General features: G+C 38.4%; 3 protein-coding genes across 6 annotated transcripts in view; 1 reads left to right on the top strand and 2 right to left on the bottom strand.

Moving 5' to 3' along the window:
- The window catches only part of LOC141592850 (F-box protein CPR1-like), a 40,224-nt gene extending 34,466 nt beyond the window's left edge, over nucleotides 1-5,758 (bottom strand). For 2 of the 4 annotated variants that reach the window (XM_074413714.1, XM_074413712.1), the window contains exon 1: nucleotides 4,476-5,758. In XM_074413714.1, the coding sequence (XP_074269815.1) occupies nucleotides 4,476-5,653 (1,178 nt within the window). In that variant the 5' untranslated portion in view covers nucleotides 5,654-5,758. Of the gene's footprint in view, nucleotides 1-3,029; nucleotides 3,310-3,794; nucleotides 3,864-4,475 lie in introns of those variants that run through there. The other 2 variants (XM_074413715.1, XM_074413716.1) reach the window with 2 other exon arrangements.
- A 3,303-nt stretch (nucleotides 5,759-9,061) lies between these two features.
- LOC141590662 (uncharacterized) lies at nucleotides 9,062-11,386 on the bottom strand. The gene has a single exon (XM_074411233.1). It carries the CDS (start codon nucleotides 11,384-11,386, stop codon nucleotides 9,062-9,064), a length of 2,325 nt encoding a protein of 774 aa, XP_074267334.1.
- A 2,315-nt stretch (nucleotides 11,387-13,701) lies between these two features.
- LOC141590661 (uncharacterized) lies at nucleotides 13,702-14,505 on the top strand. Its single transcript, XM_074411232.1, has one exon. It carries the CDS (start codon nucleotides 13,702-13,704, stop codon nucleotides 14,503-14,505), a length of 804 nt encoding a protein of 267 aa, XP_074267333.1.
- The last annotated feature ends 11,537 nt before the right edge of the window (nucleotides 14,506-26,042 follow it).

Genomic DNA, 26,042 nt, shown 5'->3' with positions numbered 1-26,042 from the left:
GCACGACCCACCTAGGCACAAAATGCTTTGGCACGCCCAAAATACAAAGAAAGAAGGCTAAAGTGGAGGAATTGGTTGGGGCATGCCATTTTTCTCCTCCAGGCATAGTAAGCAGTCACAAAGCACAGCTCTGCACAACCGACTTTCATCTCTAGCCTTGACACAAGCATTCAATGATGGATAACTACATTCAACTCTCACCCTCCTCTTCTCCAAATGAACCTCTTCTCCAAATGAGCAAACTAAGTGGTATTGAACTGCTCGAGATGGTATACGGTGCGTGATGTATAACTGGCTGCATTAAACAGGAATGCCTCCAAACTACGCTGGTTTAACTGGAAACAACAGAAAACACAAAAAGGGAATAATGTCCTTAATGTTTAAGTTGGGAAGCCACTTGAGAACATCAAAGGTAATTTAGCAGAGAGTTCCAATATGTTCTGGATGAAACTGTGGACGATTCAGTGTTATTGGAGACGGACAGCAAAGGAGACACCGCATTGCACCTAGCTGTCCGGTTTGGGCATGCTAATGCTGTTCACAAGTTCTTAGAAAGGGCCGAGGTGGTTGGGCTCCTAAATAAAGCTAACAACGACATGGACACGATTTTACACGATGCGGCTAGGGTTGGTCATATCACAAACATCCTGATTGAGCAAGCTTCTGAACTTGCAATTTAAGTTTAGTGAGACTCCCCTTTTCCTTGCTGTTGAACATGCGGCTAGGGTTGGTCATATCACAAGTCATTTTGGTACCATCGCTGGCCTTACAGGTCTTGCCGCCCTATCCCACAGAGATCCTCACCACCAAACCACTCTTCACGCTGCGGTCCTGTACGGGAACAGATTGTAGACTGAAAGTTGCTAGTCAAACATATGGACAAAAAAAGTTTCAGTTAATATCTAACAGCTCTTGAATGAAATGCATCAGATAATAAAGGGGGGGCAGAACATGGTGCATCATGCAGCCAGTACAGGACGTCTGAACACGTTTGAATGGTCCCGACAAACAATTTAACGGCAGGGGATACCTCTTTACATGTTCTTGCTGCCTCCATACCCTCATTTCTCATTTCTGATTGGCGCTACAAGCTACCAAAATTCATCAAACGACATTGCAAAATAGACCTCAAGGCACTCCAGGGGATATCATTACTGCTGACGACAACTTTGATCATATTGTTGTAGGTTTACTATTGTACTAACAAGTATGACCCTTGTAACTTTTACTCCGTTGTTGAAGATGTTAGTTTTAAAGAGGGGAGGAGAGTAAGAATATGAATCTTTCTCAATTAACCACAACATAATATTAGTGATAATTATTTCATCTGCCTTATATGTAGACTCGATTCATGAAACTGCGCGAGCAAGCCCCTCCCTAGGGGAAGGCGAACAAACAATGGTGATGAAAGTAGGGAAGATGTCGACAGAGAAGAAACAATCAACAACGTAAGCAGAGTAAAAAGGAAAGAAGACAGAATGAATTACCTCAAAAAAAGGGGGGAGATTCGGCTGATCATAGCAGCCCAGATAGTAACAGTATCCTTCAGAGCTGGTTTTACAGTACCAGGAGGACTTGATCAAACTCCTGAGGATGACAATATAGGCATGGCAGTGCTCACTGAGAAAAAGTCTTCATCACTTTTATGATATCAGAGACAATAACCTTTATGCTCTCGAGTCTAGCTGTGATGTGTCACTTTGCGATTGCAAGAGAACAGGATATGGCGACTGTTATAAGCAGTCCATGATTGCCGAGTATCTAAATTACTCATCGTTGGCAGCTTTGGTTGTGGTATTCCGGTCTAAAATTCAAATTATCTAAAATTCAAATTCAAGCGTCTCGTTTTTTCTTACTTAGTTTTCATGCCTGTAGTTATGCAGAGAAGCCCACTTTCACATATTTTGCAGTTTAATAAAGTACTTTTAAGCCCCCAAAAGCTTCACTAGTATAAATGGATTGTTTTTCCGAGTTTTTAATATTTGTGAAATAAAAATAGGGGCAACTTGGAATGAGTAACCTGTTAGCTTTCCAGTTACAATAAGTATAGGGAAGTACTAATGCCACAGGCAGCATCACTAATCCGCGGAGTAGTCTGAGAGGCGTGGGTAACAAATGTACACGTATGTCGATATAGGACATTCACTACTTTATAAACAGATGAGCAACATTTTCTGTAACCAATGGTAGACGCGGCAGAAAACGGGAAAGTTGAGAAACTACGGTGGCTAAACCGGAAACAGTAGAAAACTCCAATCAGGAACAGTGTCCATGTTCATGTTGGGAATCCATTTGAGACAATCAAAGGTAACTTAACGGACAATGTAAACCTAAATTCGTCCAATATGTTATGGATGAAACGGTAAATGATTCAGTGGTATTGGAGACGAACGACAAAGGGGACACCCCATTACAACTAGTTGTCCGGTTTGGTCATACCGATGCTGCTCAAGAGTTTTTAAAACGGGCTGAGGTGGTCAGGCTCCTGAATAAAAACTAACAATAATATGGACACAATTTATTCTGTTAGATCAATATCCTATAATGACCATAAACATATGTATAGGTTGAGCAACTCTCATCTCAACTATGACCACCTTCATTATGAAATATCAAATTGTCATTCCAAAATTACCAGGCAAATCTCCTTTGGCATAGACCTCATTATCTGCATTGTGACAAATATATCACTTACAGTTTCATTAGTTGCATGCCAAAGGTGATTCTACCCAGTTTGACATCAATTATGCAAAGCAAAAAGGCAAAGCAAAAGGGGGTGGCAAATGCTCATTTAAGTCGGGTATATCCATCTTAAGCGTAAGATGGGTCAAATATGTGGGATAAATAAGACAAAAGCAGAATGCATAGGGGAAGGCAAAAGATTTGTCCTACATATCTTATGGAATGATATTTGACCCGTTTTAATATTAAGACGGACACCTCCGTTTTAAGAAAGACTAGCAAAAAGGGGGTGGAAAGCTGGTTAATCCTACTGAAAACTGTAATTAGTACTGTCACAACAAGTATTCTTTCACAAGCATAATAAACAACTAGAACCCACAGAGATCCATGGATTCAGATGTCTAGTTGTCTACGAACAAGATGGTACTACGAGTACTACGCCATTAGGCAATGCAGCTAAATGAATTACAAGTTACGGAATACTAATTACGTCTACAGACTTATCAGAAAACAAATCTCTACCGAGAGTTCTTCCAAAAAAACGACAAAATAAAATTGACACCTGGTGTAGCACACGAAGTAGCCACCGTAGCCCAAGTGCAATCGCCCGCTAATAAGTCATAAGTCCTGCAGATTACAAACAACCCTGGGTTAAAATCAGTAAGTTTGTTTTTAATTCAGTGACATTTAGGCAACATTGTCAAGTTCGAACTCAGTTAAGTTGATAACAACACATGATTTTTGACGAATACAACAAAAAACAACATTGTCCCAATACCTCAATGAATTCCCCAAACAACATTAACACATGATTTTTGATGAATATTAAGTTTGAATCTCATATTGCTTCAACCAACCAATAATGTCATCATTGTCAAGACTTTTAACATGAGCAAATACAAAGATGTTTCTACTATCTTAACTTTCATATCGCTGTGTTTTCAATGAAAGGCAATAAAAATGTCGCTTCAGTAAATATACGGAGGCCAGAACAGTTGGTACAACATGAGAGACAATGTGCATATATATACTCCCATAAGTGACAAGTATAACTTGTTTTCTCATCATGAAATACTGAGAAAAGATGGAGGTAAGGGTATATTGCTGATTACCTAACATAGTTCTCAAGTTCCTTCAGTTGTCACAGCTTAAGCTTGAATCCCAAAGACAGAAAATCGTCCCTGAGGAAATAACAGACAAGATTTAGGGGATGAATGTACATAAGCGATGACTTCCAAGATCATAGCAATGTCTAATAACACAAGATATAGTGTAGTAACCAGGAGAAATGCAAGGCATATCTTAAGCATTAACGAAATGCATTATTCAAAACTACAATTACACTGCAAATTAAGCAGCAAACTCTACATTATTCAGCAAATTAAGAAGTAATCAGCGGTCAATCGAAATTAATAACTGGTCAGCTGTCCATTGTGTCAAGAAGCAACGCATTGTACAGAGTATTATCTCAGTGCCTCAATGCTACTGCCTAGACTGTTTCCAAATGATCCATGACGAAACATGTTCTAAAGAAGTAAACAAACAAAATGGTTCTACATCTATAAGTATGACTAGGGTTACAACATACACATAAAACTTCTGCAATTCATAGAAACACAAAACTTGAAAAGGAAACATAATAGCAAAATATGATTAGCTTTTACTCTCTCCGTCCCGGTCATTTATTTACCTTTGTTTTTGGCACAAAGACCAAGGAGAGGTAAACAAATGAGCAAGATAGTGACACCCAAAAAATGGAAATGCTAAACAAATGAAGGGGACGGAAGGAGTACTTCTTAATGGTCTTCTTAGGCCGAGTTCCTTCCTTCTTCGACACCACCTTATTATTCACAACCGAAACAAGGGTCTCCACATAGGGATAAGCCACATAAGGCGAATCCACAGCTTCCAGCCCATGAACCGAAACTCTCTTAAACTTTTTAGTCACCAAATCATACCACCCAAACCAAGCACCATCAACCTCAATCAACATACTCTTCTCGTCTTTCGAGTAAGTAACAAGCCTAAGAAACATACACTGTTTATGAATCTCATTCTTTCGAACCCTAAACAGCTTAACCCACTTACAGTCTTTCATTTCCCACACATCCCCGTATAAAAACTTACGGTTGAAAAACGGGTCGCCCACATACTTATCCGGGTCAACTCTATGCTTATGGTAACTAACAAGCAAGCATAAACATCCGCGTAAACTTCTCAAACTCACCGTCATGTTACCACAATCATACTCGGGAAAATCGACAAGCGAAAACGTACTAGTCCTAAGATCAAAACATTTCAACACCTGCACAGAATCCCAGGAAATCATGACAAACCACAATAACTCTTCAACAACAATAGCATTGGTCTCCTGAAGAGGATATAAACCGACTTCCACTGTCTCATCATAAACCGATTTCCATGAGTCATTCCGCATACTATAAACAGACGTCTCCGTATAAAAACCCGACCTTTCGCAATTTTCCCACTGAGCTAACCTAACAATCTTGTAATCATCTGTAACACTATCATACCCAAACCCGAACACCTCCACAATGTCAAAATCATCAGAAGCCGGCTTCTGAGACGGAGCAGGAGGGACTAAACGATTCGTTTTGTTTGACGGATTGAATAAACAGATAGTTTTCTTAGAGGAGTCAACAAGGAGGAAGACACCATGGACGCTTCCGGATATGGTGACAGGGGGACAGTGAGAGATGTTATTTAGAGGATGGTTTACGATATCAAAGCGGAGTTTGACAGTGGATATGGCGGCAGAGGCGATGGAGTTTGTAGAGATGATGATGTTGGTGTTAGAGATTAGGGTTTGATGAAGATGTTGTTTGATGAATTTTGAGGAAGTAATTAGGGAATTCCATGATTTTGAGACACATTTGAAACGATGAAGGGATTTAACAGGAAGTTTTGTGAGGATTTCTGTGATAAGTTCTCTTGGTAGAAATGCCGCCATTTTTGGTGTTTTGAGTTTCTTCAGACTGTTTTTTCAATTTCAATTTCAAAATTTGGGATTTGGGACTTTGGGAGTGCTTATGATCGGACAATGATAGGGCATCCCCTCAGGCCTCAGGGCATAGGGTAGACCTCTTAAATGGGTCCATTAACTCGGGTTGGGAATGGATCAATTTAATTTTGAGTTTGTAAGAACTTGGGCCGGATCAAGTCATTTTCATGTGTGTTGTTATGATTTTATTTGGGAGACAAAGGTCAGTTTTCAATAGTAAACATTTGGATCGAGATATTTAAGTCGTGTCAATTTTCCTAGTTTACATGGTGGTAAGTGGTAAGTGGTAAGTGGTAACAACTTACATCGAGAATAACTGTTTGATACCAAAAAATTCATGGGATCATGGCTTGGGATTAGTTGGCAAGTCATGAGATTGAGAGGCGATGCTCATCATACTAACGTTAAAATCGTTTGTTTACCACTTGAAAAGCACAAGAATTGGGAAACCTCGTGATTTTATAAAAACTAGATTTGTTTGGTTGTTATATTTGTTTTTAAAAGAATGTAGAAATTGGAACTTCTAGAAACTATAATAACGCTCGAAGTAAAAATATTTGGCAGACATTTCATACATGTAATACAAAGATATAATCATGATAAAAAAAAATTATAATTTTTTTTTTTAAAATATGTATAAAATATGAGCAATATCTTATCTAATCACAAAAGTTCGAGCCGTTTGCAAGCTTTTCGCGTCGAACGAGTGTTGCAATATCTTACCTAATCACAAAATATTTGTTAAGCTCTCGAGCCGAGTCTAAGCCGAGATTTGACCGGGCTTTGACTAAGCCGAACTTGAGTTGCTCGTGAGTTGTCTCGTCTCAATATCACTCCTACTCTATAGAATTTGAATCATAATAAATTGGCAATTCTTATAAAATTGGTTTTTGCTTATAACTAAGGATGAGAAATTGCTTATAACTCTACTTCCAGTGTACATCGAACTAGGATGTGGCAGGACAAGAAGTTTCGACACCCCTCTGTTGATTCAAGAATTTATCCGGGTTCGACTTTTGTGCAAGGAATGTGATACGAATTAAAATAACGGAAGCAATATTTGACGAGTTAGACCTTTAACTCGGCAATGGAAACGAACTCAAGACCTATTGAGACCGTATAAATTACTATTCAACAAACGATCGAATAATAACGGAATTTTAGTAAGCGAAGCAAACTGAATTTTTCTTATGATTTCTGAATGATCATTACAACAAAACTCAAGGCTATAAATAGCCTCCCAAAACAGCCGTTCAAGGCCATTAAAAAGGCTCCTAATGACTAAATTAAAAATGCTAATTAAAGCCATTAATTCTAGTAATTGCAGGCTATTAAACAACCAAGTAAATAGCAAAGTAACGTACGAAACAGGAAGTCATTCCCCTTTATTGACTAATTAAAAGAAAGATGTAAAAGATTCTAAGTATGCTAGAAGCCTTGCGTAACTAAACGGTTCCATCGCAAGAAACCAAGCAAACGAACTGAGACCTCGGGCTCGAATGTTTCACTGATGACAATAGTGCCAACGAACTAGAAGTAGTGTCACTTGGATCCTTACCCGTATCATCTCCTCCCCCTTCGAAAGGAATTGACCTCAATTCCGTAAGACCATCATCATCGATATATGGTGACAAGTCACCCACATTGAAAGTGGCATGAACCCCGTACTCCCCGGGTAACGCGACTTTATAAGCATTATCATTGACACGTGCAGTTATCTTGAACGGACCATCGGCTCTAGGCATGAGCTTATTTTTCCGTTTACCCGGAAACCGTTCCTTTCTTAAATTCACCCAAACCAGATCACCCTCCTTGAAGATACGCGGACCTTTGTGCTTATTGGCTTTTTGTTGGTAAGCAGCATTCACCTCAACAATGCGGTCATGGACTTGCTGATGTAGTTTTAACATAGCTTTAAGTTTTGATTCGGCATCCTTATGGACTAACTCACCTGCCGGCATTGGAAGTAAATCAAGAGGAACATGCGGGTTCAACCCATAGACAACTTCGAACGGAGACCGACCCGTAGCATAGGTATGAGATCGGTTATAAGCGAACTCAGCATGAGTAAGCTTAATATCCCAATCTTTTTGGGTCTTACTTACCAAACCCCGCAACAAGGTGCCCAAAGTCCGATTAGTAACCTCTGTTTGTCCATCCGTTTGCGGGTGGTGCGAGGTGCTAAACAAAAGTTTAGTACCCACCTTTCTCCACAATGTATTCCAAAAATAGCTCAAAAATTTCGAGTCACGATCGGAAACGATGGACTTAGGAATACCATGTAAACGCACTATCTCTCTGAAATATAAATCCGCCACATTACTTGCGTCGTCGGTCTTGTGACACGGAATAAAATGTGCCATTTTAGAAAATCGATCCACCACTACCATGATAGCATCCTTTCCTCTTTGAGTTCGAGGCAATGCTACAATAAAATCCATAGAAACGTCTTCCCAAGGCCTCTCGGGAACCGGTAACGGTGTATACGGACCTGGTTTGAATGAACTTTTAATTACCTTGCAGGTCACGCATCTTGCTACAATTTTTGTAACGTCCCCGAACATTTTAGGCCAGAAGAAGTGCTCTTTCAATAACTCACGAACCAATAATTCCCGAATGGGATGTCTCGGAATACAGAGGCGGTTTCCTCGGAATAAGAAACCATCTTGTATAAAGAATTCACCACCAGCCCCTGCCGTACTTTTGCTAACTAATTCCTTAAAATTCATATAATTCTCATAATAAGCCTTTAATAATTCGAAACCCATCAACTTCGAACTTAGCACGGAAATTAAGGAATATCGTCGCGATAATGCATCAGCTACAATATTTGACTTCCCATTTTTAAATTTAGAAGAAAAATGAAAAGATTGTAAAAATTCAACCCATTTAGCATGACGAGGACTGAGACTCTGCTGCCCGTTGATGTATTTTAAAGACTCGTGATCGGAATGTAAAATAAAATGGCTTGGACGTAAATAATGACTCCAATACATGAGGGCCCTAACAATGGCGTAAAACTCCTTATCGTAGGTACAATACTTCAATCGAGCACTCCCTAATTTCTCTGAGAAAAACGCTATAGGTCGGTTCCCTTGCCTTAAAACAGCCCCTATTCCGACCCCGCTAGCATCACACTCAACTTCGAAGGGTTGTGAAAAATCGGGTAAAGCTAACACCGGTGCCTCACACAACTTACTTTTCAACAATTCGAAAGAATTTTGGGCTGCATCACCCCACAAGAACGTCCCTTTCTTAAGACAGTCCATCATCGGACTTGCTAAGGAACTAAAATTTTGAATAAACCGACGATAAAAAGAAGCGAGTCCCAAAAAGGACCTTACCTCCGTGACTGTGCTAGGCGTCAACTTTGGATTGGTCCACCTCCACCCCGTCTCCGGACACCACATAGCCCAAGAATACTACCCGGTCCACCATGAACGAACACTTTTCCCTTTTCCCAAACAGTTTCTGTTCTCGGAGTACCTCAAATACGGACCTCAAATGCTGCAAGTGATCGCTTATATTTCTGCTATACACTAGAATATCGTCAAGGTACACAACAACGAACTTACCTAAGAATGAATTCAGTACCTTGTTCATTAATCGCATAAAGGTACTCGGGGCATTAGTAAGACCAAATGGCATGACGGTCCATTCATATAGACCGTGTTTTGTCTTGAAAGCGGTCTTCCATTCATCCCCTTCACGCATACGAATTTGATGATACCCGCTGCGTAAACCAATTTTCGAAAAAACCTGTGAACCATGTAATTCATCGAGCATATCGTCTAGCCTTGGCATGGGGAAGCGATATTTAATAGTGATGTTGTTGACTGCCCGTGAATCAACACACATGCGCCATGTACCATCTTTTTCTGGAACGAGTAGAACGGGAACGGCGCATGGACTCATGCTCTCTCGAACAAACCCTTGTGCAATCAACTCATCAATTTGTCTTTGAAGCTCCTTTGTTTCCTCTGGGTTGCACCGATAAGCAGCTTTATTAGGTAACGAAGCCCCGGGAACGAGATCGATTTGATGCTCGATGCCCCGAATAGGAGGCAAGCCAGGCGGTAATTCTTCTGGGAAAACATCGAAAAATTCCGTTAACAATTTATCAATAAAATGATTAGAGTTCAGACCTGAACTTGCGCTCGAATCGTCCTTAGCAATCAACAAATACACGGTATCTCCTTGATTAATAGCTTCTTCAATCTCCCGTCCCCTAACCACCATAGCCGCCTTTTTCTTCTTGGTGCTCATAGACCGAATGGACTGAGAGGACATGGGTTTCAACACAATTTTGTTACCCTTATCCCTCAACTCGTACTCATTGATTCTTCCCCGATGAACCACATCCCTGTCAAACATCCAAGGACGCCCCAATAAAACGTGACAAGCATCCATCGGAATTACGTCGCAAAGTACATTATCAGTATAAGAACCCATCGCCAAACCTATCCGGGCCTGTTTTGTAACCTTCACACTATTTCCGTCATTTAACCAGTGAAGAGCATACGGCTTCGGGTGCACAACAGTCGCCAACCCCAGTTTCTTGACCATTTCATCCGATGCTACATTAGTGCAACTACCACTGTCGATAATTACACTACACCATTTGTTATTAACCTGGCACTTGGTATGAAATAATTGTTCGCGCTGATCCGTATCAATAGTTTCGGCTTGGACCTGCAACGAACACAGAACCAAAACAGTGTCGAAATTGGGCGCCTCATACCTCTCCTCTTCCTCTTCGTTTTCAGCCTCATCAAAATTAAACACACTTCCCAATCTCTCTTCTTCCTCGGCTAACTCATCACGATACGACACAGCCTCCCTCAATGTCACGACCCTCTTGTTTGGGCACGAGCTTTGATAGTGTCCAAACCCCTGACATTTGAAACACCGAACTTTCGACAAACTGGTTTCCTTAACTGACTCAGCGTTTTTTGGTGTGGCCTTGGTCGGACTGTTTACGTTTGGTGTAGGTGTAGTTTTAGGAGGAAAATTGTGTTTGGAATAATTATTAGGGCTACTATATTCTTTACTAGAACTCCCTGTTTTGAATTTCCCTTGGGCCTCAATTTTATCACACAAATTGCACAAAGTATCAAAATCTGAATAAGGGTATAATTCGACTGACATGGCAATATTACGATTTAAACCACGAAGAAAACGCGACATTTTTTGTTCTTCGTTCTCCTCCAATTCCCCCATTAGAATTAATTTTTCAAATTCATCTATATACTCGGCAACACTCAATTTCTCTTGCATAATATCCGAAATTTTACGATAAATACTCAGCTTATGAGTAGCCGGTACATATCTCTTTCTCAATTTACGCTTTAAGGAATCCCACGATGAAACCTTGTCCTTTCCAGCGCGAGATCGACTAGCCTTCAACCCTTCGTACCAAAGTGAAGCCCCCTTACTTAATCTCAGAATAGCATATTTGCATCTCTTCTCGTCACTGAGATCTTTAAAATCGAACAAACGATCGATTTTTCTTTCCCAATCCAGATAATCTTCCGGGTTGGTTCCTCCTACGAATTCAGGAAGTTCCGACACCTTGAACTCGTCATGTTTCGGCTCCCCACCACTTCGACTTCCGGTGGGCCTATTTCGCAATAAATCTTGGAGCTTCTCATAAAACTCATCATCGAATTGTTCACCGGCCATTCCTGTTTTCTTTTTGTTTTGCTTTTGTGTTTTTTTTTTTTTTTTTTTTGATAAAATAAAACGAGATTATAGGATCGTCTCGATTATATGGAAATCAAGAGCCGAAGCTCTGATACCACTAATGATACGAATTAAAATAGCGGAAGCGATATTTGACGAGTTAGACCTTTAACTCGGCAATGGAAACGAACTCAAGACCTATTGAGACCGTATAAATTACTATTCAACAAACGATCGAATAATAACAGAATTTTAGTAAGCGAAGCAAACTGAATTTTTCTTATGATTTCTGAATGATCATTACAACAAAACTCAAGGCTATAAATAGCCTCCCAAAACAGCTGTTCAAGGCCATTAAAAAGGCTCCTAATGACTAAATTAAAAATGCTAATTAAAGCCATTAATTCTAGTAATTGCAGGCTATTAAACAACCAAGTAAATAGCAAAGTAACGTACGAAACAGGAAGTCATTCCCCTTTATTGACTAATTAAAAGAAAGATGCAAAAGATTCTAAGTATGCTAGAAGCCTTGCGTAACTAAACGGTTCCATCGCAAGAAACCAAGCAAACGAACCAAGACTTCGGGCTCGAATGTTTCACTGATGACAATAGTGCCAACGAACTAGAAGTAGTGCAAACGAACTAGAAGTAGATATTTGTTAAGCTCTCGAGCCGAGTCTAAGCCGAGATTTGACCGGGCTTTGACTAAGCCGAACTTGAGTTGCTCGTGAGTTGTCTCGTCTCAATATCACTCCTACTCTATAGAATTTGAATCATAATAAATTGGCAATTCTTATAAAATTGGTTTTTGCTTATAACCAAGGATGAGAAATTGCTTATAACTCTACTTCCAGTGTACATCGAACTAGGATGTGGCAGGACAAGAAGTTTTGACACCTCTCTGTTGATTCAAGAATTTATCCGGGTTCGACTTTTGTGCAAGGAATGCAACCTTTTATGGGGCCGCTGCTTCAACCTAAAGAGTGCGAGGGAAATGAATTTGGGCGTCACTTTGATATTCATGAGGATCAATCTTGTGAGACCTTGCTTAAAAGGCATCCTCTGATACGTGACTGTCTTGGTCAGTCTTCTGCCTCTCAACCTGTTGCACCATCTGTTCATCCAACATCTCCTTCTTTCAGGATGTCTGCCCCTGAAGTGTACCTGGATACTACTATGACACTGAGCTTGGGTGAGCCCTCTACTCCTCCTCAGCATTTGGATGTTGGTGTGTTTTTTCGTGACTCGTCGGATGCTGGTCCTAGTCTTGCTCCTCGGCATACCTGTGATCCTTTGGATTCTGCTGGTAGGAAAGTAAAGTTTGTGTTTAAAAGAAAGGTACGGAATGGATTCGAGTATTTTAGTAGAGCTAAGTTCAAAAAATCTTCTAGGACCAAGTTTTTTTATTTGCCTTTTACTGATGCTTCTTCATTCTCTGATGCTAACCTTTTATCACTCCCTCCTGAGTGTTTGATGGCATTTCTTGGACTGCCTGGGTTTAGTTATACCAAGCCAAAATCTCCTAACATTCAGGGAATGACGTTGGTTACCAGGGCAAAGAAGCGACACCATCAGTCTGATGATTCTGCCCTGGATTGCAACTGTTTTAAGCGGTTAAAATATTCGAATTCTCTGGTCTGGGATTTCTCCTTTTCACCGCTAACAGTTTATTCTTCTTTTTTGTCATGCTCCAGCGTTGAAACTTCAGCGCCTTTCTCAGGTCAGGTGGTGGACCTTAAGTCACCACCGGGGTATCAATGACTATCTTTTGCTGGAATTGTAGGGGCTTTGGAGAAGCGGATGATCCTACAATTCCGTATCTACATCAATGTGTCCTTAAATATCATCCGCTGATTTTGTTTTTGCAAGAAACTCACACTAATGTCGAAACTGCAGCAATGAAGACTACCCATCTTGGATTTCCAAATTACTTTGGGGTGGACTCTAATGGGCGTAGTGGTGGTCTTCTTTTGTACTGGGATGACTCTGTAAATATACAAGTTATGTGTAGTTGCCCTCGTTTTATTTTTTGTAAGATGGGCTTTAGTGTAACTCAAGGTGTTTTTAGTGATATGTATGTAATGTTCCTTTATGGGGAACCTGTTGTTCAAGATAGGTCTGTTTTATGGGACAAGATTTCTAATGTAATCCTGGGCTGTTCTCCTTTACTGGTTATTGGAGATTTCAATCAAGTGGAACTACATTCGGACAAACTTGGCGGGTAAGTTTCAATTAGGGGTCAAGCTGATTTTACAGCGTGGAGAATTCAGAACTATCTCGTTGATATTCCTTTCTTTGGTCCACGGTTTACCTCGATGAATGGGCAACAAGATGAAAATTATATTATGGAACGCCTTGATCGGGCATATGCAACTCAGGATTGGTTTGATCTTTTTCCTTCTCCTTCGGTTCTGCATTTACCTATTCTTATTTCAGATCATTCGCCGATTATTTTCCGCTTTCTCCAACAATCAAAATCACGTAAGCGACCGTACCGTGTTGATAACTGGTGTCTTCAAATACCGGAAGTAGTGGCTCTTGTTTCTACTGCGTGGAATACTCCAGTTTCTGGATCCTCTTCATATGTTCTGTCCCGAAAGTTGGCTGCTGTTCGGTTTGCTATTCTGAATTGGGTTATTCAACACCGCATTTTCTATGGTATAAATTGGTCATCGATTAAGAACGAACTTGAGCTAGCATATGCTTCTCTTTCGGATTCTGCAGCTGCAAATACATATCAAAACCTGAGATCTTCTCATCTTCACTCATTTCTAAGCAAAGACGGTCATCGGATTCAGCGGGTCAAGACTCGTAAAGAAATTATGGATGGCCTTCCGACTCGATTTTTATTTAACCGAGTTAAGCAAAGATCTTCCAAGCAGCGTTTGCTTTCTCTTCGAACTCCTGCAGGGAACTGGCTTAATGACCCGACTGAAATTGAATCAGAAATCCTTTCTCATTTCCGTTCTATTATGGGTGCATCTCATTCTTCCCATGTCGAGTATTTTCAGTCTACTGATGCCTTTCTTTCTAAGATGGATATTCCGTCACTTTCCTCCGCTGAATGTTCTCTTTTATCTGCTCCGTTTACTGAGGAAGATGTTTTACGTGTGGGGTAATATCCGTATAATAACCTTAAATTATAGGACTATAACGTAAATTTAATATGCAATTTATAGTCATAAACGAAAAACAACAATGAAACGATAAAGATTAAGAATCAACCTCGGGTCCTTCGTAGTGCGGCGTAAAGAACAGAAATCAACAGAGATTTCCTCCTAATCGTTGCACCCAAGATCGTCTGAGAATATGCCCTTGTGCTAGAAATGTGTTATCTAATTGCCTTGCAATATTGAGAGAACTTGATGTGAGTTTTCTTTAGATGTGAGATCTGAATTTTGTGAGGTAATTTTCTCAAAACCCTAATTATTTTTCACAAATGAATGATTAGGGCAAAAGGAGAGAAAGCTCTCCTTTTGTTGCTTGGTTCGGCCGTGAGCCTCAATAGGGGAGAGTGGGCTTTCCACTTTCTCTTATTTTTAACTCGTGGTCCGGTTCGTAAAATGCTAAATGTATATGACACGGTTTTATTATAAATCGTCATCGGTTATCGGTTATTAATATATCGTCTAGTAACAAGGATTAGCCGACATATTAATACATGTCCGACAAAGACAATAATGTATAATTAATTCAATATACATTAATTAAATATAACCGTTTATATTTAATTTACGAATTAACTGTTTAATTCGCCTTAGCCCATTTTATTTAATCCGTATTAAATAAAATATCTCAACATCGCATTTTAACTAATTACTAGTCAAATAACTCGGACTAACTGCTTAGTCAATTATTGGCATCAACATGACTGTATTTTCATACCGTCACATCTCTCAAACGTATCCTATAGGTGTGACTTTTAGGGACCAGTTGATCACCGCCATCTGTATGACAATAACGTCAAACTTATCTAGCAAGCCAACCGTTATTGATAAACGTGGACCAACTGATTATAATACAAAAGTATACCCTTTGATCCTTTTAGAGATTTATAAGTCCTTGCACTAACTGTAAAGGACACCAGCCCCAACAAGCTCCCACTTGTCCGTACAAGTGTATGTGCAATGACGTTATCCGCACTAACGGAGGACACAAGCTCCAACAAACTCCCACTTGTCCGTACAAGTGTATGTGCGATAACCGATTCTCATATTCATTTAAAATTTCTCCCACTCAATGTAAAACAATTTGTAGATCCGGATCCGCAAAGGTCGTATTTTACAATCGATCTGTATCAAGAGTGGTTTCCCCGACTAGAGAGTAACTCAACTGATAAAACGAATCTGTATTCGAGCATGGCCATGCATTTCGCGATTCTGACTCCTCGAGTGGCCCCGAGAAATATCGAGTACCGATAAAGGCTGAATATTTCCTTCAACTCGACTCCTTCCGGTCTAAGCACAACATGAAATGACCGGAAAAAATCTACTTGGCCCCCGTTACGGATGACCGTGAGAAAGAAACCAAAGTCACCCAAAATCTGCCTTAGTCTCAAGAGACAGTCGATAGTCAAAAGAATCGACTCTTAGGATCACCATGGAGGTCCTATCCACGACCGGGCAAAGAATGTTATAAAACATCTAGGACTCCACGTCGATGTCACAATTGTGTCCTACGAGATATCCGTATAACTCGCCTCTGTGATTGGTCAGTCAACCGTTTGACTTATGGCTTGTTGAACCCACCATCAACCAACGTCACAAAATAATTGCCAGAGTTATCAGCTCATGTTGGCAATTAAGGACCAAAAATATAATGTTTGTTCGGTTCACTTTGTGGTGTTCAAAATTGTCGTACAAATTCCACATGAAAAACAAAATATATAAATATCAAAACGATGATGTCGTAGAGAGTACAAAAGAGAATGAATCTAATCCATAAAAAGAGTACTACAACTCAGGAACACGTTTAATTCCCATAGAATTAACATGCCCTTCATGCTTATCTTGTCGTAATGGTTTAGTGAGAGGATCTGCTATATTATCATCTGTAGCAATCTTTTCTATCACTACTTCCTTTTGCTCCACGTAATCTCGGATTAGATGAGCTTTCCGTTGTACATGTCTAGATTTGTTGCTAGACTTAGGCTCCTTAGCCTGGAAGATGGCACCTCTATTGTCGCAATAGATGGTGATCGGGTCATTCGAACTAGGCACTATAGATAGTCCTTGTAAGAATTGACGCATCCATATCGCTTCCTTTGCAGCTTCAGACGCGGCATAGTACTCGGACTCGTCGTAGAATCTGCTGTAACACTTTGTTTGGAACTCTTCCGGTCTGCAGTGCCATTAAGAGTAAAAACGAATCCGATCGAGATTTCGAGTCATCGCGATCCGTTTGGAAGCTAGCATCTGCAGAAGGTTGCGCATAGCTTTTGATCGCCTCCATAAGTCAATGCCCAATCTTTAGTCCTCCGTAGGTACTTAAGAATGTTCTTGACAGCCATCCAATGTGAATCATCCGGATCTTTGTTGGAATCGACTTGTCATACTCAATGCATATGCCACGTCTGGACGTGTGCATATCATGGCATACATGATTGATCCTATAGCCGAGGCATAAGGGATCCGTGTCATGCGCTCTTTCTCTTCCGGTGTCTCTGGTGCCTGAGACTTGCTCAAATGCACCCCTGGAGCCATAGGAAGAAACCCCTTTTGGAGTTAGTCATGCTGAATCTCTCTAGGATTTTGTCTATGTAAGACTCGATCGAGAGATAACATCCGTCGTGATCTATCTCGATAGATACGGATGCCTTGAATTCTTTGTGCCTCACCCAGATCTTTCATCCGGAAATGGTTTTTCAACCATACTTTCACCGAAGTTAAGAGAGGTATGTCATTCCCAATCAGGAGTATGTCATCGACATACAATATTAGGAAGACAATCTTGCTCCCACTCGACTTGATATATAGACATGGTTCCTCGACCGATCGAGTAAATCCATTTTCTTTTATCACTTGGTCGAAGCGATGATTCCAACTCCGAGATGCTTGCTTAAGTCCATAAATGGAACGCTTAAGCTTGCATACTTTCTTAGAATGTTCAGGATCGATGAAACCTTCGGGTTGTACCATGTACAACTCTTCCTCCAAAAAGCCGTTTAAGAAGGCGGTTTTCACATCCATCTGCCAGATTTCATAGTCATGAAAAGCGGCAATCGCTAAGATAATCCGAATGGAACGCAAAGATGACTACGGGTGCAAAGATTTCATCGTAGTGCGGACTCCGGCACTTGGGTGAAACCTTTAGCAACTAGTCGTGCTTTATAGATATCTTGTTGACCTTCCACAGAATGCTTTATCTTGTAAAGCCATTTGCATTGAAGGGGACGAACTTTAGCAGGTAAGTTAACAAGATCCCATACGTTGTTCTCATACATAGAGTCCATCTCGGATTGCATGGCCTCAAGCCATAGCTTTGAGTCAGAACTGGTCATGGCACCTTTATAGGTTGCGGGTTCACTACTCGTTAAGAGTAGAATGTCATCTATGTCATGTTCCTCGACCATACCAATGTATCGTCCGGAGGAATAGAGACTCTTCCCGACCTTCTAGGTTCCTCAGAATATTTACCGCAGCCGGGATTGAAGGAATTGGTTCCTCCAATGGTTGCTCGGTATTTGGTTCTGGAATCTCCGACAGGTCGAAGGTTCTATCACTCTTTGCATTCTCGAGAAATTCCTTCTCTAAGAATGTCGCACTAGCCGCAACAAAAACACGTTGTTCGGTTGGCGAATAGAAGTAATGACCAAGTGTTCCTTTAGGATAACCTATAAAGTATGTCTTGACCGATCGCGGGCCGAGCTTATCCTCGTGTCTCCACTTGACATAAGCCTCGCAGCCCCAAACCCGTATAAAGGACAAGTTAGGGACCGATCCCTTCCATAGTTCATATGGAGTCTTGTCAACAGCTTTAGACGGACTTGGTTAAGTATTAGAGCGAGTGATGAAGAGCATAACCCCACAATGAGTCGGGCAACACGGTGTGACTCATCATGGATCGAACCATATCAAGTAGTGTTCGATTTCTCCGTTCGGACACACCATTCAACCGAGGTGTTCCGGTGGAGTTAATCGTAGGGCAATCCCACATCCTTAAGGTGTTGATCAAACTCGTGAGAAAGATACTCGCCACCACGATCCGAACGTAGTGTTTTAATCTTTCTACCCAGAGGTTCTGTACCCTATTCTCGGTATTCTTTGAATTTCTCAAAGGATTCACTTTTATACTTCATTAAGTAGACATAGCCATATCTACTTAAATCGTCCGTGAAAGTGATGAAATACCTATAGCCTTCTCGTGCGGTGATTGACATAGGTCCACATACATCCGTGTGTATGAGTCCTAATAGGTCAGCAGCGTGCATTCCAACACCTTTGAAGGAAATCCGAGTCATCTTACCGATGAGACATGATTCACACGTGCCAAATGATTGAAAATCAAAGGCCGAGATAGCTCTATTTTTGATGAGCTGTTTTACGCGTTTCTCATTAATGTGTCCCATACGGCAGTGCCATAGATACGTTTGATCTTTGTCACCAACCTTTAACTTTTTATTCATTACGTGTAATATTTCGGTGGTCTGATCTAAAACATAAATTCCGTTCATGGAGTCTGCCTTGCCATAAATCATATCGTGTAATGAGAAAATGCAAGAATTATTCTCTATTACAAATGAAAAACCAAGTTTGTCAAGTGCAGAAACTGAAATAATGTTTTTAGAAAGACTGAGTACATAATAGCAGTTATATAAAGATAACTCAAATCCGCTAGGAAGCTGGATCACATATGTTCCCCTCGAGACGGCAGCCACTCGTGCTCCATTCCCGACACGCAGGTCCACCTCACCCTTTACGAGGGGTTCGATGTTTCGGAGCCCCTGCACATGATTACACAGATGAGAACCACAACCAGTATCTAGTACCCAAGTTCCGTAACTTGCGTGGTTAATCTCAATCATATGAATAAAAGTAGAAGAGGAAGAAAACATACCAACCGGGTTTAACGGGCCTGCTTTTATGTTCTCATGATAGACAGGACATGTACGCCTCCAATGCCCAGTCTTGTGGCAATGATGGCATTCCATGTTTTCATTCTTGCTCTTTGTCGCGCCTGATGAGTTGCTCGACTCACCAGGCCCACTCTTACCTGAACCCGACTTCTTAAACTCCGCCTTACCTACTGCTAGGTCTGCTTTAGCCTTGCCCTTACCCTTGCCCTTGTTTGACACAACGAGAACATCCTGTTTCATACTCCCACTGAACTTCATGTCCTTCTCGGTCCGTACGAGAAGGAGTGCAGTTCATGGGGACTTTTCTTCAAATCATTCATATAGTAATTCGCTCTAAAGAGCGCAAAACCATCGTGGAGTGAATGAAGCATGCGGTCAATCACAATGTTCTCGCTGATTTTACAATCAAGCGTCTCCAGCTTCTCGACATTCTCAATCATGCTGAGAATGTGTGGGCTAACCGGTTGGCCCTTCTGGAGTCTCGCATCAAAGAAGCGAGTGGTATGCTCATAGGTCACGATTCTCGGTGCTTTCGAGAATTCCTTAGTGAGCGTGGTGAAAATCTTGTTTGCACCATGGGCTATGAAGCGTTTCTGCAAATTGGGTTCCATTGCAAAAATGAGTATGTTTTTAATCGCACCCGCTTCCATACAGAAATCGTTAAACTTGGCGATCTCTTTAGCTCTAGCCGTGGGACCTGGGTTTGGCGGGATGGGCTCTATTAGATATTTGAGCTTCCGTCGGCAGCGGCGCATTCCGTAATGCCGCCTCCCAGTCCGCGAAGTTTGATCCATCATTCTTGTCGAGTAGACCGATTCATCTGATTCATGAAGATCCGAAGCCAGGACTCACGATCCAATGTGGCACTTGGCATTGGGTCGTTAGTAGGACCAGCCATTTCGTTATTAGCAGTTTAAAAGTTCGTGTTCTACACTGAAAAAGAAAGAAAAACAAAAACGAAATAAGCAACTCATCGATGTGATTTAAGTCTATTTAAAAATTCATTTTAACGTGTAGACTCTCGCACTTGCATAATTGATCTCCCTCAAGAATGATACAAGTGATCCCAAGACTCAATTTCTGTAAATTGATAAGCCAACTGTTTAGCTAATTCTTCCGTAAGAACTCTTGGTCGATAGATTTCCGTAAATCCTATCTATAGTCCACCATAATCACAGGATCGTACGAGTGACCATAGTGTTGAGATAAAATAGGTCAATCGGTTCCAACTTACCCGACGTAGAAGGGGTCATATTATGCCTACCGACGAAGAAGGGACTCATTGGAGTTTGACCTATAAAGACCATTCTCAATTTTGGTTTATACGGGGAAGATCCCATCGACTTAGTTTAAATTCATTTTAAGTGAACGAATAACTAGCAATGCGTGAATGAATTAACTTAGGTGATGGCTTATTTAAAAACAAGTGATATCTGTATATCAATGAAAACTAACGCGTGACCTCTATATGAGTCAGTTTTCATGCAAATACTAGATTTTGTGCCCGTGCGTTGCACGGGTTTCAAATTTGTCCTTCCTCTAATTGTTTAAATCTTTTAATATCATTTTGAATGATACGTAAAAGTTGTATTTCAATTACTGAAATAAGGTAAATTTATCTTATTAATTTTATATAAGATTAAGAAGTAAAAACCCTCAAATTAATAAATGTACAAACCCTCAAAACTCGTAGCTGTTTACCAATTTATTTGGACTTTTTGGTTAATTAAGGAGCATTAGAACGGTAGAACGGTAGAAGTGTCAAATTAACGGGAAGAGCTTCATCTAATAATGTAGTTCTATTTTTTAGATAAATGGAAAAATACAATAAAATATTACACCAATTGCGTTCAAGTAAAAATCTAAAAAAAAGAAAGTTATGAGCTCAAGCCAAATGCAACTTCTTTTGCCGCGAACAAAATCCCAACTAAATTAAAAAAGAATAATGAGATGGCGTCACCGGGTGACACTTAAATTGTGCGTCACCCAGGGCATAATAGTAAATTCTTTTTATATTTTTACTTTTCCCTCTTAAATTTTGAATTTCAAACTAATTAGAAGAAAAGGGTAGTTTAGAAAACAAAAGAAGTATAATTAATTAGGTATAATCTATAAAATCTAATTAAAAGGCTACCCTAAATTGACTAATAAACTCCACGTAGACAAAGCCACGTAGGATCCAAAAATGCCACGTAAATGCCACGTAAATGTGAGCATCAAAACTCATTGCCACGTAATTGTCTTATTTTATAGATTTAATTCATTTTTCTATAAATTAATTTAATTTATGTAACCCTTACAAATTTACATCAAAATTTCATAATTTATAATCAATATTGACATTTTAATTGAACTTTTGTAATTAAAACATGTTAATAAATGTCATAATTTATAATTAAAATTGACATTTTAATTGAAATTTTGGTAATAAAACATGTTAATAAATTAAAACTTTTCATATTACTTAACATGCACCCACCATTTTTACTAACACTTTTTCCTGTTTAATTAATTGTTTTTAATTAAATATTATAATAAATCGATTAAAACTCTTCATAATTCTTAACACCCACCAAATTAAATAAAATTTCTTCCTATCTAATTAATTTTTATAATATAATATGTTAATAAATTGATTAGATTTTTTTATACTACTTAATACCCATAATTTTCATTAACATTTTTCCCTATTTAATTCACCTCTTGAATTGCTCAGCAATCAATTATCTAATTTAATAATACCACAAAATAAATTAAAAATAAAATTAAAATATGGGAGTCTATGATTGTGTGATGGCTATAAAACCTATAATACCTATGATAGTTTCTATTCACAATATTTATTTAAAATCTATTGCTCATTTGCCCATGAGTTTCTAAGTTGTGGATTATATTTTATGGTTTAATATATTTATTTGATTATAGAGAGTATATTGAGTATTGTTGTTATTATGTCCAATAAAGTATATTTTAATTTGTTATGTTATTGGTTTTATAAATCCTTCGTAAATGTGAGCATCAAAACTAATTGCCACGTAATTGTCTTATTTTATAGATTTAATTCATTTTTATATAAGATAATTTAGTTTATGTAACCCTTACAAATTTACATCAAAATTTCATAATTTATAATCAATATTGACATTTTAATTGAACTTTTGTAATTAAAACATGTTAATAAATGTCATAATTTATAATTAAAATTGACATTTTAATTGAAATTTTGGTAATAAAACATGTTAATAAATTAAAACTTTTCATATTACTTAACATGCACCCACCATTTTTATTAACACTTTTTCCTTTTTTTAATTAAATATTATAATAAATCGATTAAAACTCTTCATAATTCTTAACACCAACCAAATTAAATAAAATTTCTTCCTATCTAATTAATTTTTATAATATAATATGTTAATAAATTGATTAGATTTTTTTATACTACTTAATACCCATAATTTTCATTAACATTTTTCCCTATTTAATTCACCTCTTGAATTGCTCAGCAATCAATTATCTAATTTAATAATACCACAAAATAAATTAAAAATAAAATTAAAATATGGGAGTCTTTGATTGTGTGATGGCTATAAAACCTATAATACCTATGATAGTTTCTATTCACAATATTTATTTAAAATCTATTGCTCATTTGCCCATGAGTTTCTAATTTGTGGATTATATTTTATGGTTTAATATATTTATTTGATTATAGAGAGTATATTGAGTATTGTTGTTATTATGTCCAATAAAGTATATTTTAATTTGTTATGTTATTGGTTTTATAAATCCTTTGATTTATATTTAAATTCATGTTTTCCATTTGGTTTAATTTCAATAATTTACATGTGACAATGTTAATTCGTTTGTGAAGTTTTTGCCATGTTGATGTTTACCTTTTGGTCAATATATTTTTTGTATGAATTTTAAAGCATCGTGAAATGCATGTGAATGCAGATAAGACAAAACATCACGTGGGTAATCTGAAGAGGGAAGAAATACAAAAGGCACGAAACTGAGGTAAAATCTATCTATACAATATAATCAAAAGGCTACTTAAAATATTTAATTTTAGTTCACATGGCATTTTTATAGAGGTCAATACTAATTCATCTATATTAATTACTTAATTATTTATTTTTATACAATATTATAAAAAGGCAAAACTATGTATTAAAAAGTTAATTATCTCCAAAATTGTCACTTGCTTATAAGTACCAAACTTTTTTTTTAAAAAACAGTAGTTGCAATCACTAAAAAACTAATATAAACTCTTTATTTCCCTCTCATAAATTTGGTTATTAATCTACCTATTTATTTAACTTTAATTCCATAAGATAATTAAAAAGCAAGCGATACTATCTACCATTATTATTCTGCATGTCATATTTTAATTTCGGAAGAGAATTTCTAAACCATTATCATGCAAAGTAGATTGTGTAAAATAATAATAATAATAACAATAATAATAATAATAAAGCAAACCTTTCACATTCCATTTCTCCTTACACCATATTTATGTCTATATTAGAGTTCATAATACTGAGAAAAACTATAACTCTATAATCTAAATAAAAAATCTATAATCTATAAATCTAATTAAAAGGCAAGCCAAACTATCTACCATAATCTATATGTCATATTTAATTACATACCATAATATCTTAAACCACTCTTGTATAAAGTAGATTTTGTAAAAAAAAATAAAAAAATAAAAAATATTGGTAATCAAGCAAACCTTATACATTCCATTTCTCCTTACTCCTTATTTATGTTTATATTAAATTTCATAATAATGAAAAAAATGATGCTCAAAACTCAAAAGTCATGAACCTTGATTCATATTTATATTTATATTAAATTTAATAATAATGAAAAAATGATGCTCAAAAGTCATAAACGCATCCTTAATTGTTTATATATTTTTGTTGGAAGGCAAAATTTATAAACCAAAATTCTTCTAATCCCTATTGTTAGTAGAACTAAATGTGTCACTAATCTTCATATGATTCTATTCCAATTAATGTAAATGTATTAAGGTTTTAGATTATTAACTAATTTATTTATTTTTTAGTGCAAGTTCCATTGGTATAAAGTTTTGATCACATTTTTCAACTTCATCGTATGTATTTGTTTTGTTCTCATTTAGGGTCTACCAAAATTTGTGGTGTTGACCTATTCAAAGGTTAACATACTCATCTCTAAGACTTCATTCCTATTCCCTCTTTCTTTCTCTATTTAAGAGAAGTTTAAGTTAATAACGATAATATTGTATAAAACAAATTCCACTGTTTTGTTGGTTAATTCGCACTAATTATCGAGTTATTTTTTTATAAGGACGATTCATTGGAAAAAGAAGATTATATGGAGAAGTAAAATATTAGGATTGCTTAAAGAATTATATATATATATATATATATATATATATATATATATATATATATATATATATATATATATATATATATATATATATATATATATATATATATATATATATATATAGAGGAAGGATCAAGTGAGTCCACCTTAAGTCATTGAGTCCATGAGTCCTCTTAAGGGCCATTGAAAAGATAGGATGGAGGGTTGAGATTGAAGGGGAAAAGAGAGGGATTAATGCTAAATGAAGGGGATTAAAGCTAATTAATCACTTTCCCTCACTACCTTCACTAATCAACTACTAATTTTACTATATATCATTTATTTTCCACTCACTTCTCTCCCATCTCACACAATTACATTTCTCTCATCTCTCTAAAAACCCAAAAAATTCAAAACCAATCAAAAATTTTTTTCCCCCTCATTCTCCTCTTATCCTCATCAGTATCACCATACACCACCGTCATAGCACCCACCACTCAGACACCCGCCGCCATCACGACGCACCACCCACCACTCACACACCCGCCACCATCACCACGACTCACCTCTCCTGCCGACGACCACAACACCACGCAGCCTTACGCCACCATCCCCCACGACGACCACCACCACCTCCCATCATACCAGATCTACCACCACCAACCGCCCAACCCACAACTCCACCACCTCCGTATCCCCTCGACACCACTCAACACCACCACCACATCACCTCGACTCACCATCCTCCCCACCCCAACACCAACACACCACCACGTACCTACTGCGAGTACTGCCCGATCTCCTCTCCTCTCCACCACCCACACCCACCGACATAACCACAACCCGACTAACCGACAACCACAACCCGACAACCTATTCTCCAAAACCCGACTACCCGACAACCAACACCAAAACAGATCTACATCACCCCCTTCCTCCTTTTCCGTCACCCACAGCCACCACCAAAAACTAACCCTGCCGCCCTCCCACAATCAGACTGACCACCACCAAATAAACTCCCCTGCACCTTCTACTCGATTTAAAAAAAAAAAAACCCAGATCTGCCAACCGCCACCTTTCTCTCGTCCTCTGCCGCGGCTGCTACTGTCGCCCTCCACCACCACAACTTTTCTCTCTTTCTCGTTTTCCTTTTTTTTTTTTTAAAGATCTGAGAGTCGTCATTTGTGGGTGGTAACCGCAGGTTATGGTTTGTGTGTTCTT

This window comes from Silene latifolia, chromosome 7, assembly GCF_048544455.1.
Source record: "Silene latifolia isolate original U9 population chromosome 7, ASM4854445v1, whole genome shotgun sequence".
Lineage (NCBI taxonomy): Eukaryota > Viridiplantae > Streptophyta > Magnoliopsida > Caryophyllales > Caryophyllaceae > Silene > Silene latifolia.
This window is presented reverse-complemented; position numbering and strand designations above follow the sequence as displayed.

Excerpts from the sequence above, each read along its gene's own strand:
- LOC141590661 (XM_074411232.1), top strand. The coding sequence starts at position 13,702 with ATGAATGGGCAACAAGATGAAAATTATATTATGGAACGCCTTGATCGG.
- LOC141590662 (XM_074411233.1), bottom strand. The coding sequence starts at position 11,386 with ATGGCCGGTGAACAATTCGATGATGAGTTTTATGAGAAGCTCCAAGAT.